Source organism: Coregonus lavaretus (assembly GCF_964263955.1).
Source record: "Coregonus lavaretus genome assembly, chromosome: 16".
Lineage (NCBI taxonomy): Eukaryota > Metazoa > Chordata > Actinopteri > Salmoniformes > Salmonidae > Coregonus > Coregonus lavaretus.
This window is the reverse complement of record NC_140003.1, coordinates 26013806-26029561: the sequence shown is the minus strand read 5'-3', so window position 1 is coordinate 26029561 and position 15756 is coordinate 26013806. Positions and strand designations below refer to the sequence as shown.

General features: G+C 39.8%; 1 protein-coding gene across 1 annotated transcript; it reads right to left on the bottom strand.

The window, feature by feature from the left end:
• Positions 1-202: 202 nt before the first annotated feature.
• Positions 203-14470, bottom strand: LOC311143448 (GDP-fucose protein O-fucosyltransferase 2-like). The gene is made up of 9 exons (XM_084179264.1): positions 14263-14470; positions 12516-12766; positions 7952-8096; positions 7317-7427; positions 6994-7060; positions 3798-3923; positions 3398-3578; positions 2554-2677; positions 203-1520 (listed from the first exon to the last, which is right to left on the bottom strand). Exons 1-9 carry the CDS (start codon positions 14451-14453, stop codon positions 1367-1369), a joined length of 1350 nt encoding a protein of 449 aa, XP_084035390.1. The 5' UTR covers positions 14454-14470; the 3' UTR covers positions 203-1366.
• Positions 14471-15756: the final 1286 nt, after the last annotated feature.

Sequence of the window (15756 nt, the reverse complement as noted above, 5' to 3'; positions counted from 1 at the left end):
ACAGAAAACACAGTGCTTGTGTGAACCCATATTGGACTATTTCAGACTTTAAAAAAATTGAAAAACGTATACAATGACTTGCAACACTCCTCTCTCATAGCCGAACAACTAAAGTGGCAATAGCTAACTCTTGAATAGGATTATTGCCTACTGTTGTGCTATAGTAGTGAACTCTCATTATTAACAAAATCAACTCTCAATTGTACAAACAAATTGTATTTGACCAACTGATAAGATACATTCTGAGGTTTTTCCTCTTGAAATGAACCAATACATGTCCTCATCCTCCTCGTCATTGAACATATTTGCTCTCTCAGGAATAAAAACAGGGCTGGGTCTAGTTCTTTGAAAATAGTCTCTTTAATGACGGTCACCTTAGAACATCTTGACAGGTGATAGCTTTGTGTCAGTCTCAGCAGTCCTTTTGATGTAAGAAAAAGGAAAGAAAAAGGATGATGTAATCAGCGAAAATATGGTATGTGCTCTGATTGATAGTCTTGAAACGTGTTTAAAATTAAATCATTTCCTAAATGACAGTCATACAAGTGGAAAAATACTAAAATGCATTGTCATTCAGTATATGTAGTCTGAAGAACAAACCTTACTGTAATTGTAATCCTTGTCAAAGTTCTGTTGATATCTGATCATATAGATCATATTTGGGGTTTCACCATAATAAACTGGTCAATCCATGTTCACTATGCGGCTTTGAACTTACCTTTAACAGATCAAGTGGAACAAAAATGGCACATCAACATACTATATTTAGTCACATATATCTGCTTCTCTCTGTTGGAAGACTGAAATGTCAACCAAGCAACAAAGTTTCTATCATAGGCTTCCACAAAGGAAAACAAAACAAAAAGAAAAAAGGTTTCTCAAGCTCACCAAATATGGTACAGCATAATAAGCTCACCAAATATGGTACAGCATAATAAGGAAGATAAACAACCAAATAGACTTTGAATTGGCAGAAGTAAATGAAAGACACTGCTCTTTCAATTCATGTTACACAAAAAAAGGCAGCAATATATACCATGCATTGCAGCCAAATCTGATGCTCATTTTTACACATAGGTGCTGCCATCATGATTGATAAAACAATGGTTTATATACGTAAATTTAGCAGACATGAGTGCAAACGAGTGAAAATAAAGTGGTGACCTTTAGAACGTCTTCGAAGTTTGTTTGTCTATTCACAGTGGTCAATACAGGCCAGTTAGGACAATTCTCAAAACAATAAAAACATTACACAAAAAAACACTATTAGAACATATATATATATATAAAAAGAACAAAGCTCCACGTTAAAACTGCAATTGGCATGTTCATTGAGAGGTGTTGAAAGGGGTGTTGCGTCGTTGCATCAGTAAACTATTTTCCAGTGTGTAGGCTGTTCACACTCCTTCTCACTGTCCCCACAGAAGCGGTTGTAGGTGGTTTTGGGGTCGAATCCCAGAATCTCTCTCTCCTCGTGGATCCGGAAAGAGAAGGTCGACACAGATGTTCCGATAAAATACCTGGGAAATGGGAGGGAGATAGAAGGAATTGAATTCAATGCAACTTTATTTATCCCACCAGGGGCAATTAAGAAAGGCAAGTCCGTTTTACAAGTATCAAATCAACAGAAAGTCCTCAACATACGAAATACAGTATACAATAGACTTCACATTCCTCAATACAATACATCACCCCATACAAAATACACAACACACAATAGGCTAATAATATATATTTAAATGCAGTGCAAATGTTCTAAAGTGCAGTAGAAGTGTAATGATGTGTTTAACACTCCAGTACTCTAACAGATTTCTAGCGGAGTGATCCAGAAACGAATGTGACTGGAATGCACCCTCAGACCATGTGATTATAAGGGACAATGGCTTTCAAGTCAATGTGTGGGTCTGACGCATATGATCCGTTTTTTCAGTTGAAAATATTTACTTAATTTAACAGCAGAATCTTGGACAACATACAGTACAATATATATATACAGTATGTCTGAAGTACAGAGTATTATCATGAACACCTAGATCTGCCATCTCACGTTTAAAATGGGGCACAAAAACTTCAATGATCTTTCTTTGCTCCTTTAAGTATCTTTCAATGATACTGTTTATCCCTCTATCATGGGTGGCGTATTACATTTAAACATTTTGATGTTGAGTAATGATGATGTAAAGCAAACCTGGAAAATGTTTTAAGGATTTGTTTAGGCCTATTTTTACACTGCTCTGACAATCGAATTCCCTTAACAGACATTTGATAGAAATATGATCTTAAAAGGACACTTACAGGCTAATAAAAGTATTACAATACTGTAAGTGGTATCACATGACCCCCTATCCTACTGTAGCCTACAGAATGCGGGGATAACAAAAGCTGTTTTAACTACAGTATGCTCATGTGCACTTCAACAAAAGAAAAGTACAAGAATGTCTGCATCATGTGTACTTGTCACAGCTCCCTACCTACAGTCTGCACACATTGTGCAACACTTTCTTTCAACTGACTGGTGGAACATATAAGCATACACTGTGAGGAGAGCTGTACCTGGCATGTGCGCAGATCCATTGGTCGATGATAGCCACGCCCCCGTCCTTGAGTAGTTCCAGGTCCTCCCAGGTGGGCTCAAAGCGTGTCATCTCTGGTAACATCTTCTTCAGCTCCTCCAGCTCTGCACAGGACAGACAGATGCCTCATCAGGAACACACTGGCCCTAGAGCCATACTCTGACTGGCCCTATTCTCTAGGTCTAGAGATTAGATTAGAAAAGTGTATTTAAGTGTCACTCCACAATGATACAATAATACAAAAACAACAACAACAAAAACATTGTGGACCACTCAAATTTAGTTTTGAGACACTAAAAAACAATCATAGTCAAAGATGGTACAGGCATCATCTACTGTATAATACATTACATCATACACATGTAAGCATAATCAAAAAATAGTAGGAAAAAGGTGAATTAGGCACTTATAAAGAAAAGTCCCCATTGGAGGATAAGGTGGCAGGCTTTGGCACAGACATTTACATTATTGTTACCTGATAAAATGTCACACAATTTATTCTTTTAATCTAGACCGTTAAAATTATCATTTTGTCTGGAGAGCTGACGAAAAAGAGCATCCTTAATATCGTTGTATAAACCACAGACTCTCTGTGGAGTAGGCTACACAGTATAAACCTGCCAAGCCTTGATGTAGGCATTCTCTGTACTGGGTTATACGGATGGGGTCAATTCCATTTCAAAAGTCAATTGAAATTCCAATTCCTAACACAATTATTGTTTTTATTTTCTTATGGCTGTAAATATGAATGGCTTTTTTTTTTCAACTTCTGTATTCTACATTCAATATCAATCCATCTCATTGGCACCAAAGTACAACAGTACCTTCCTCATCTGCGTCAGTGGCAACAAAGACTCTGTCTAGTTTGCTTTTCTTCATGAGGTTCCTGATCTTCTTGACAGCTCCTTTGAGGCTGGGCACATCCTCTCTGTGACCCCAGATAAAATCCTTCCTTCTCAGGTGGACACCCAAGTACGGCCCCCCTCTGGCAGAACCCAGCTTATTCTGAGTTTACACACAGAAATGAATAACATGTCAAACCACTCATGCCCAATCCAAATCAGCCACCAATGGCAAACCAGAACTATTCATAGCTTAAGACATTTCCCCCCATTTTTCCCACACAGTACATGTTGCTAGTGCAACAAGTAATCAATGTGCATAGATAAATACATATAATTGAAATGTGCAAGGCGTGGATGTATGTGAAGGAGGTCTGAAAACCTTAATGCGAGTCCAGTCTTCATTGTATACGGTCTGGTCCAGCTCGTCTGTGGAGTTCAGGTACTTTGCTCGAAACTCGTCCCCTAGGAGACGCAGGTGTTTGGCAAAGACCATACTGCGGCGAGTCTAGAGAGAAGACACAAAAAGACAGGCAAAATGGGGGAGTGTTAAACAAATCAGGAAGGAACTATTCACTACTCTGCATTAAAGTAACTATCCAGTGTTACCAGATTTCTATGAAATACGATCTATAATTAATTACAATATGAGTAAAATAGTTTAAAGTATGTTAAAAAGCAGCTTCTGTGTTGGAATAGTGCGTGCGTACCCCAACAACAGAATGGTGTGGGTGTATACCAGTCATAAAAAAGATTCATGCGAGTACGTCGCTGATTGGCCAGCTCATTCTCCTCAGGAGGATAACATAATCCTCTATGAGGAAATAGAAAGCATTTTTGAAATGGTCTGTTTGACAAGTTTGAGGTATGGTTTTTTAAGTGTTTTTTCCCCCCTCCTATTTATGCTTTGGCCACAAATACGAGTATAGGATAAGTTAACAGCATTATTTGGATATGATTTAACAGAATATTAACTTTTAAAAGTGAGATTTTCAAATGGACATTATTTTATTTTATTATAAAAAAATGTAGGGGGTAGATCAGCTTTAATTTTGCATAGATTGTGGCTTCTATCAATGTAATTGTCTGCATCATTTTCAATACCCCATATATTATTTATTATTTTCCCCTAACCCTACCACCCCTTTCCTAATTGGAGTAAACTAATAGAAAACAATACTTATTCTTCTAATTCCAGCTTATACAGTCTACATACATTTTACGGACACTGTATATTTTACATTAGTTATATATTTTTTCTTTGTTTTTAGTCCCACCCTTCAGCTACCCTCAACCCCTCCCATCTACAGTATCTCTGAAAACCATTCAGTTTTGATTTCTAATTGCCATATATTTTTCAACTGTGCTGTAATGTTTCCCAAAAGTTCTGAATCTTTCGATTCTCATAGTTTCTAGAGTGTAAATTAAAGATGAAATTTTTTACTAAAAGTATTGTATTATTATTGATCAATTGACTCTGGCTTTTCAAGTCACACAGCAGTTAGCTCCAGATAAATGTTTGAATTCTTCAGCCATTCCTGAACCTGCGACCAAAAACAAGCTACATACAGTGCCTTCGGAAAGTATTCAGACCCCTTGACTTTTTCCACATTTTGTTACGTTACAACCTTATACTAAAATGAATTAAATAAAACAATTTCCTCAGCAATCTACACACAATACCCCATAATGACAAAGCAAAAACATTTTTTTTAAAAGACATTTTTAAAAAATATATTAAAAACAAAAAACGGAAATACCTAATTTACATAAGTATTCAGACCCTTTGCTATGAGACTCGAAATTGAGCTCAGGTGCATCCTGTTTCCATTGATCATCCTTGAGATGTTTCTACAACTTGATTGGAGTCCACCTGTTTGGACATGATTTGGAAAGGCACACACCTGTCTATATAAAAGGTCCCACAGTTGACAGTGCATCTCAGAGTAAAAATCAAGCCATGAGGTTGAAGGGATTGTCCGTAGAGCTCCGAGACAGGATTGTGTCGAGGCACAGATCTGGGCAAGGGTGCCAAAACATTTCAGCAGATTTGAAGGTCCCCAAGAATACAGTGGCCTCCATCATTCTTAAATGAAAGAAGTTTGGAACCACCAAGACTCTTCCTAGAGCTGGCAGCCCGCCCAAACTGAGCAATTGGGGCAGAAGACTGAGCAATTGGGGCAGAAGGGCCTTGGTCAGGGAGGTGACCAAGAACCTGATGGTCACTCGGACAGAGCTCCAGAGTTCCTCTGTGGAGATGGGAGAACCTTCCAGAAGGACAACCATCTCTGCAGCACTCCACCCATCAGGCCTTTATGGTAGAGTGGCCAGACGGAAGCCACTCCTCAGTAAAAGGCACATGACAGTCCCCTTGGAGTTTGTCAAAAGGCACCGAAAGACTCTCAGATCATGAGAAACAAGATTATCTGGTCTGATGAAACCAAGATTGAATTCTTTGGCCTGAATGCCAAGCGTCACGTCTGGAGGAAACCTGGCACCATCCCTACGGTGAAGCATGGTGGTGGCAGCATCATGCTGTGGGGATGTTTTTCAGCGGCAGGGACTGGGAGACTAGTCAGGATCGAGGCAAAGATGAACAGAGAAAAGTACAGAGAGATCCTTGATGAAAACCTGCTCCAGAGCGCTCAGGACCTCAGATTGGGGCAAAGGTTCACCTTCCAACAGGACAACGAACCTAAGCACACAGCCAAGACAACGCAGGAGTGGCTTCGGGACAATTCTCTGGAACCCGGACTTGAACCCGATCAAACATCTCTGGAGAGATCTGAAAATAGCAGTGCAGCAACGCTCCCCATCCAACCTGGCAGAGCTTGAGAGGATCTGCAGAGAAGAATGGGAGAAACTCCCCAAACACAGGTGTGCCAAGCTTGTAGCATCATACCCAAGAAGACTCAATGCTGTAATCGCTGCCAAAGGTGCTTCAACAAAGTACTGAGTAAAGGGTCTGAATGCTTATGTAAAATTTCAGTTTTTTTTATTTTTTATAAATTAGCAAACATTTCAAAAAAACAGTTTTTGCTTTGTCATTATGGGGTATTGTGTGTAGATTGATGAGGAAAAACAAACAATTTAATCAATTTTTAGAATAAGGCTGCAACCTAACAAAATGTGGAAAAAGTCAAGGGGTCTGAATAATTTCAGAAGGCACTGTATGGACAGTACCAAAACAAGTGATCTAATGATTTTGTCTATTTTTAGCAAAAGTCTGCAGAGCTGGGATGGTTGTATCGCCCATATACATAACATTCTATTGGTTGCAATAATTTTGTATAATAATTTAAGATTTGAATACGGCTTTGTTTTGTTTATCAGTTTATAAACCATGTGCCATGGAATCGGCACATCGAAAATCTCTTCAACTATTTTGCAACAGTCACTTTAAATTAGTGGTAATAAGGTACAATTGTGATGACGATCAATTCATTTGAAAAAAGTAGAGGCATTGAAATGCACGATTTAGTTAATCATCTTGTCACTACAGTATCTTATCTATGATTGTAGGCTATCAACCATTACCAGACATAGATACATTCTTTACAACTTGACATCAGACTTACATCCCAGTAGTCCTTTCCTGCGTAGTGATCATGGAGGACAGTCTCTGCTTTGTCCAACATCACTGATCTGTGGGGATATGAAAGGAAAGAGCTCCATCAGTGAACACGTCCACATCTCATACAGTACATACAGCAAATCCAATAAAGACGATGCTGCCAACTCTAGAATATGACTTTTTGTTTTAGTTTAAATAGGAAGTCCACATTAAACCTGTAATAGTGTTATAATGATATCACATCCGTAGACAAGAAGATTTGGACTGAATCAAGGATTCAATAATTGTATCTATCTTAGCCAAACACATGGACATTTATTGACTCACGTTGATGTGATGTTGTTCTGCAGGAGTGGTGCCAGGATGGAGGCGTGGCCCTGAGCTGACAGACAAGTGACGTTCACACCCCTGGTTTCCTCATAGCCCCAAAACCAGCCTCTAACAGAGGGAGAGGAAGGAGAGGAAAGAAAGGAAGGAAATGTTTTCAAATTAGGGAAAACTGCTCATAACGAACATGATGATTTTATTTATACGAATATAAGTCATACTCACTACACCGACTATACTACTACTGCTACTACTACAACTACTAAAGCTTGTTCCACTGCCATAGAACACATTTTAATAATTTATAATTAATAATAATAATAATAATAATAATAATAATAATATGCCATTTAGCAGACGCTTTTATCCAAAGCGACTTACAGTCCTGCGTGCATAAATTTTTTTTGTGTATGGGTGGTCCCGGGGATCGAACCCACTACCTTGGCGTTACAAGCGCCGTGCTCTACCAGCTGAGCTACCTTTGATAATTGAACTTTGCGAGACATAAAGGTAGGTAAGCACAGATGACAGACTCATTGTTAGTGTCTACATGCAGTAGTCATATGAATCTTTTGAATGTATTGTGTTGAATCCGTTATGTTCCTATCCATCTCTGAACCTGGTGATTACTGTACCTGTAATAACCCTGTTTGTCTTTGGAGTACATTAACCGCTCAACGCAGGGTCGCTCGTCCACTTTCTCCTCCCATTTCCCGTCAGTCCACCCTTCAGCGTAGTTCTGTAGCACCAGGACCTGTTCAATAAATGGGCCTCCAGACTCTGGAGCCAAAAACATGGAAATATAACACTTTACTTTAAGCCTGAAGGTATAATGTTTTATATCTTGTTCTAAGCACGTATAAGCCTTTATAACCATGCATCATTATGCATTATTTATACCATTGGAACAATCATTAACAGAGGAAAAAATTGAAATCAGCCAAACGTCAGGTAAAGTCGACCAACCACAAAAACATGGATATTTACTCAAATGTCTGAGGGGTGACCAGAATGCTACTCTGATATTTGCCTTTTACATTGGCCTTTCCAGCACGATCCCAGCAACTATGATGGATGCAAAACCAGGCCAGCCCAGTACAGGGCCTCGTTTCCCAGTTGCGATGTAACTTAAGCATTACGATGATCATACCAGATGCATTGTTATTTATGAGCCAACTTTTTGTTTCCCAACAAGCACATAGAGAGAACGTTCACTAAGTGTGTCATTAGATCATGTGGCGAAAGAAAAGCAGTGCTGCTCTCTGATCAGCATTCTCCATTCAAATCTTACCTTAACATTAGAATTATTCCAAAATACTGACGACGGATCAGCTCCTAGAGAGATATTACCACCTATGGCTGCAAACAGGCTATTGCGGCGGATTATTATGCTTACCCAATAATAATGCACTAAATCACAGATTGGACACATCATTGCACACATGTTGTCACATATCATGAAACACATTCAGGCAAAAATTACAGACAGCAGCCTAGTCGCAAAATATAATTACATTGATTGAACATTAAATTGATTTCAATATGATTTAAATAACATTCATAGGCACATGTACAGTGCCTTCAGAAAGTTCACACCCCTTGACTTTTTCCACATTTTGTTGTGTTACAGCCTGAATAAGCTCAGGAGTAAAAATGCTCCTTACAAGTCACATAATAAGTTGAATGGACTCACTCTGTGTGCAATAGTGTTTAACATGATTTTTTTAAATTACTACCCCATCTCTGTACCCCACACATACAATTATCTGTAAGATCCCTCAGTCGAGCAGTGAATTACAAACACAGATTCAACCACTAAGACCAGAGAGATTTTCCAAAGGGTCGCAAAGAAGGGCACCTATTGGTAGATGGGTATAAAGAAAAAAGCATACATTGAATATCCCTTTGAGCATGGTGAAGTTATTGATTACACTTTGGATGGTGTATCAATACACCCAGTCACTACAAAGATACAGGCGTCCTTCCAAACTCAGTTGCCGCAGAGGAAGGAAACCGCTCAGGGATTTTACCACGAAGCCAACAGTGATTTTAAAACAGTTACAGAGTTTGATGGCTGTGATAGGAGATAACTGAAGATGGATCAACAACATTGTAGTTACTCCACAATACTAACCTAAATGACAGAGTGAAAAGAAGGAAGCCTGTACAGAATAAAATATTCCAAAACATGCATTCTGTTTGCAATAAGGCACTAAAGTAAAACTGTAAACAAAGAAATTAACTTTTTGTCCTGAATTCAGAGCATTATGTTTGGGGCAAATCCAACACAACACATCACTGAGCACCACTCTTCATATTTTCAAGCATTGTGGTGGCTGCATCATGTTTCTGGGTTTGCTTGTCATCTGTTTTTTTTTAGGAATAGAGCTAAGCACAGGCAAAATGCTAGACTCACAGCTGTAACCGTTGCCAAAAGTGATTATAACGTATTGACTCAGGGGGTTGAATATTTATCTAATCAACATATATTTGTGTTTTAATGTTCACATTTTTCTTCCATTTTGACATTACAGAGTATTTAGTGAAGATCGTTGACAGAAAATGACAATTAAATCTATTTTAAGGTGTAAAATAAAAAATAAAAAATAAAGATTGCTATTAGCCAATAGAAACGCATTGAATAACAGATTCACCACATGGAACAACAGATAGTCCCCCAAAAAATCAAAAGGAAGTTTGTTCTGAAGTGTGTCTGTCCTATATCTGAGAGATATAAGAGGATCAGGAAACTATTTTTTTTGACATATATTTTCCCCTTATTTTAGGCACTGAACTATCTCCATATACAGTGCATTCTGAAAGTATTGATACCCCTTCACTTTTTCCACATTTTGTTAAGTTACAGCCTCATTCTAAAATGATTAAAACAATAAATTTAAAAAATCCTCAATCTACACACATTACCCCATAATGACAAAGCAAAAACAGGTTTTTAGAAAGATTAGCAAATGTATTACAAATAAAAACTGAAATATCACATTTATATAAGTATTCAGACCCTTTTGTCAGTACTTTGCTGAAGCATCTTTGGCAGCGATTACAGCCTCAAGTCTTCTTGGGTATGACGCTACAAGCTAGGCACACCTGTATTTGGGGAGTTTCTCCCATTCTTCTCTGCAGATCCTCTCAAGCTCAGGTTGGATGGGGAGCGTTGATGCACAGCTATTTTCAGGTCTCTCCAGAGATGTTAGATCGGGTTCAAGTCTGGGCTCTGGCTGGGCCACTCAAGGACATTGAGACTTGTCCCAAAGCCACTCCTGTGTTGTCTTGACTGTGTGCTTAGAGTCGTTGTCCTGTTGGAAGGTGAACCTTTGCCCCAGTCACCGTAGGGATGGTACCAGGTTTCCTCCAGACGTGACGCTTGGCATTCAGGCCAAAGAGTTCAATCTTGGTTTCATCAGACTAGAGAATCTTGTTTCTCATGGTCTGGGAGTCAATAGGTGCCTTTTGGCAAACTCCAAGCTGGCTGTCGTGTGCCTTTTACTGAGGAGTGGCTTCCGTCTGACCACTCTAACATAAAGGCTTGATTGGTGGAGTGCTGCAGAGATGGTTGTCCTTCCGGAAGGTTCTCCCATCTCCACAGAGGAACTCTGAAGCTCTGTCAGAGTGACCATCAGGTTCTTGGTCACCTACTTGACCAAGGCCCTTGTCCCCTGATTGCTCAGTTTGGCCGGGCGGCCAGCTCTAGGAAGAGTCTTGGTGGTTCCAAACTTCTTCCATTTAAGAATGATGGATGCCACTGTGTTCTTGGGGACCTTCAATGCTGCAGAAATGTTTTGGTACCCTTCCCCAGCTCTGTGCCTCGACACAATCCTGTCTCGGAGGTCTACGGACAATTCCTTCGACGTCATGGCTTGGTTTTTGCTCTGACATGCACTGTCAACTGTGGGACCTTAGATAGACAGGTGTGTGCCTTTCCAAATCATGTCCAATCAATTGAATTTACAACAGGTGGACTCCAATCAAGTTGTAGAAACATTTCAAGAATGATCAATGGAAACAGGATGCACCTGAGCTCAATTTCAAGTATCATAGCAAAGGGTCTGAGTACTTATGTAAATAAGGTATTTCTGTAAAAACCTGTTTTCGCTTTGTAATTATGGGGTATTGTGGATAGATTGATGAGAAAAAATAAATATTCTATCCATTTAAGAATAAGGCTGTAACGTAACAAAATGTGGAAAAGGGGTCTGAATACTTTCCGAATGCACTGTATACTTCCATAACTTTTTGAAACTGGTACAGGGGACCTTCAGACAGGTCTTGAGAGGCTTGTGGGCGTCCTAGAGCAAAACAACCGACATGTATACTGAACTAAAATATAAACCCAACATGTAAAGTGTTGGTCCCATTTTTAATGAGCTGAAATAAAAGATCCCAGAAATGTTCCATAAGCACAAAAAGCTTAATTTTGTGCACAAATTTGTTTACAACCCTGTTAGTGTTCATTTCTCATTTGCCAAGATAATCCATCCACCTGACAGGTGTGGCATGTCAAGAAGCTGATTAAACAGCATGATCATTACACAAGTGCACCTTGTGCTGGGGACAATAAAAGGCCATTCCAAAATTTGCAGTTTTGTCACAACACAATGCCACAGATGTCTCAAGTTTTGAGGGAGCATGCAATTGGCATGCTGACTGCAGGAATGTCCAACAGAGCTGTTGCCATATAATTTAATGTTACTTTCTCTACCATAAGCCACCTCCAACGTCATTTTAGAGCATTTGGCAGTACATCCAACCAGCCTCACAACCACAGACCGCTTGTAACCACGCCAGCCCAGGACCTCCACATCCGGCTTTTTCACCTGCGGGATTGTCTGAGGAGTGGGAGGGGGTGCTGAGGAGTATTTATGTCTGTAATAAAGCCCTTTTATGGGGAAAAACTAATTCTGATTGGCTGGGCCTGGCTGAGTCCTGTGACGTTTGTGTTCGTGAGTGTCTCATCCTGCCATAGAGTGTTCATAATAGTTTGTAGGCCAAACCGTTCGGACGCTACAGGCGGTTTCGTGAGAAGAACAATTTTCGGGATGTCTCATCGGCTACTAAAGATATATTGAAAGATGGTTCTAACGATGATCTTAATGCTATGAAGGCTCTGGGAAACGAGGCCCAGCTCAGTTCGTCTCAGGTCAGTTCAGTAGTGTGGAAAGGGTATGAGACTGCTGAACTCACCAGCTATAAACTCCTCGTACTCTATGACAGGCACGTTGCCCTGCAGGCTGGTGAGGCTGAAGAACTCTCCCCAGGGGATCCTGATCTGGTGGATGTCTGGGCTTTGCCAGTGGTAGAGACGTCCCCAGGGGGGCAGCACCAGCACCCAGTCACTGTGTCTCCTCAGGGTCTTCACCAGGGATGCCATGCGAATGTACACATCCCGACGCAGGTTGAAACCCTCTGGGGGGTTGATGTCGTAAAGCAGGTACCTGGCAGCATAAAGATATAGAGATAGAATTATATGTCTTATTGTGTTCTATTAGGCTATGCGCTATGCGCCTGGCTGGCAGCCTCATAAACATGAGTTCTGTTGGAGCTAGACACTGCGGTCAAGTGAGCCAATTTGTGTGCGCGAATACATAACACTTTAAGGTATCATGTGTTTTCTGGTAGGGAAACTGAGTAAGATGCACTGTCATGCACAGATAGAGACAAGCGCCTTATCAACAATTATTTTGATACGATGCCCATATTATGCCATCTTAAAATATGGGTTAATATAACTGGTTATTCTATATTACAGTGAAATTTGAGGTAATTTATTATTTATTTTATTTATTTTTTGTTATTTAGCAGACGCTCTTATCCAGAGCGATTTACATGAGCAATTAGGGTTAAGTGCCTTGCTCAAGGGCACACCGACAGATTTTTCACCTAGTTGGCTCAGGGATTAGAACCAGCAACCTTTCGGTTACTGGCACAACGCTCTTTACCACTAAGCTATCTGCCGCATAATTACATTTTAATACAGTAAAAATGGATGGTAAACATTTTGCAATATGTCTGCCACTAATACATTAGTAATCCATTGTCATTAAAATTGCAAAGCATAACATGGCCACATTATGCCAGCTTCAACATTGGAAAAACACAAGTTTACTTTATCTTACAGTGAACTTTGATGGATTATAATTTTAACACAGTAAAATTGGATGGTAAACATTTTGTCACGTCTGCACACGTACTTCCCTTCAAAAAATGTTTGCCAAAGGATAGCCATTTTTCACATCTGTAAATCTTAACAAACTTGTTTTTCCAGCCTGAGGGCTAGTCCGCTTTATCTTTCTGCGATTTCAACAAATGTTGTTTACTGACAATATACAGGTCTGTAGTGTGCTATCTGGTAGGACTATGATTTCTTCCTTTATGTCTGTCCTTATGTATATTGTGGGCAGGTATGGCTGACACGTTTTCTTGAAAAGACGGCACACCCTGACCCTGAGAATTATTTGTAGATATAATCTATCTGTGCGTGACTGTTGCTGTTTCACAACCAGAAAACACGCGATACCGTAAAGTGTTGTGTATTTGCGCACAAATTCAGACGGAAACTGAAGACGGATGGCTTTGCGAGTGTCGGCTCACTTCACTGCAGTGAGCTATACTTCCCAGGTACGCAGGGAAGGTGATGTTCACTCATCGGCGGTCAGGCGGACAACTGTAGCCTACATTTGAACATGTTGCGTTAGTGTTGTGCCTGCCCTACAGGTTTGATAGTACCAGGCAGATTTGATTTATTCTCAGTTTGAAGAATGTTTTCTGATTACATTATGTATCCTAAATATTGAGCACATTTTTAAAACTGAAATGACTGCTATAGAAGCAAATAACGGATATTCTATGCGTCCCTAATACAATATTGAAATACAGGCTACAGCAGGTTTACAGCATAGGTAGGCCACTGTGTTTAGCCTGCTCCCCCTACCGTAGATCCCGTGCTGCTGCAGCGACCGGTGAAACAACGGTATTTCCTGCTCGGAATGCATCTTCAGTTTGACCCTCGACCACTACAGCTCTCAACGCGAGAAAAGACAAACACAATTTGATTAAAGATTGCACAGAAAAAAGCCACAACAGCGGCGAATTCAAACCTCTGATGCAGCTGTGGTCCGCCATTTTATTTTGAGGCACGCACTTCCGGGAGGGTGAAGCGTCTGTGGTTACATAGCAACTGCATTGATTTTTGTAACAATTTGTTAACAGTAGGTGTGTTCGTATATTACATCTGGAGTGCCAGAGTGCGCTCTGCGCTCATGGGCGTTCGTACATTCATTACAAGAGCGCTCTGAAATCGTAGTAGATAGCCAGAGCGAATTTACCAACGCACCCATTATCTGAACGAGTTACAGTAAAACAACAGGTAGAAGAATGAGCCAGATGTTTAACCGGATGTATAAATCTGAAGCATTTGGTTGGCGTTTCCGCTCACCACCAAATATGGTGATGAGAGGAAGCCCAGCGAGATGGATGTTGGGCGATATTCTGCTAATTTTCTAATCGATTAAACATTTGATCTCAATACAGTTTTCTGTTCCAAAAACTGCAAACTGTTACGAACAGAGTGAACTAAGTTTTGTAGACTTCACCCAAAGCTTTAAAAAAATTGCGTTGTTAAAAAAGGAGGGCAAGACCTGATTTAGTTATTGCACACGCGCACTTCACAGAGTACGCGTTCCCTAACGGAAATATGCAAATACATGCTAGAACGCGCCAATAGGATCTCGCTAGCTCTTGCTTCGCTCTGCCCACTGTGATTCCTTTGCTGCCATTGGAAACGACAGGCAGTGGTCTGTCTTTTCTTTCTGTAAATTTACATTATGTGCACAGACAGTAAGATTGGAATACAATTTAGAACGTCCCATTCCAGAAACATTCCATATCACTCTATTGATATTTTGGTATAATATGGCATAGAATGAATAGAATAGAAATATAAAATCATTTCATCCTATAAATGTTACTTGCAACTAGAGTAACTGTCACACTTGATATTTTTGATATAATAGAATATAATAGATCCTACACATCATGTTACTTGGAACTAGAGTAGGCTAACTGTCCCTATCAATATTTTGGAGCATATCATGGAATGGAGTAGAATAGGTGCATCATTCCATAATTTGAGTTTGCATATTGCAATTCCACCAACATGAGATTAGAGCAGGGGTTCCCAAACTTTTTCACTAGAGGCCCCTCTTTCAGCATTGGGGAACATTATTTCCTGCAATTCTACAGATTTTGTAATGGGGTGCAAAGAAAATTGTGCAGTTTTACAGCAACATTTCTTTCAATTCTATACAATTTGCCATGTCTAATGTGTATTGATGTGATATTTGAGTGACAAAAAAATCACAACAATATCTATGGGCTAAAAAACCTAAATAAAAAAACGTTAGCTGTAATGGGCTAGTTGATCTGG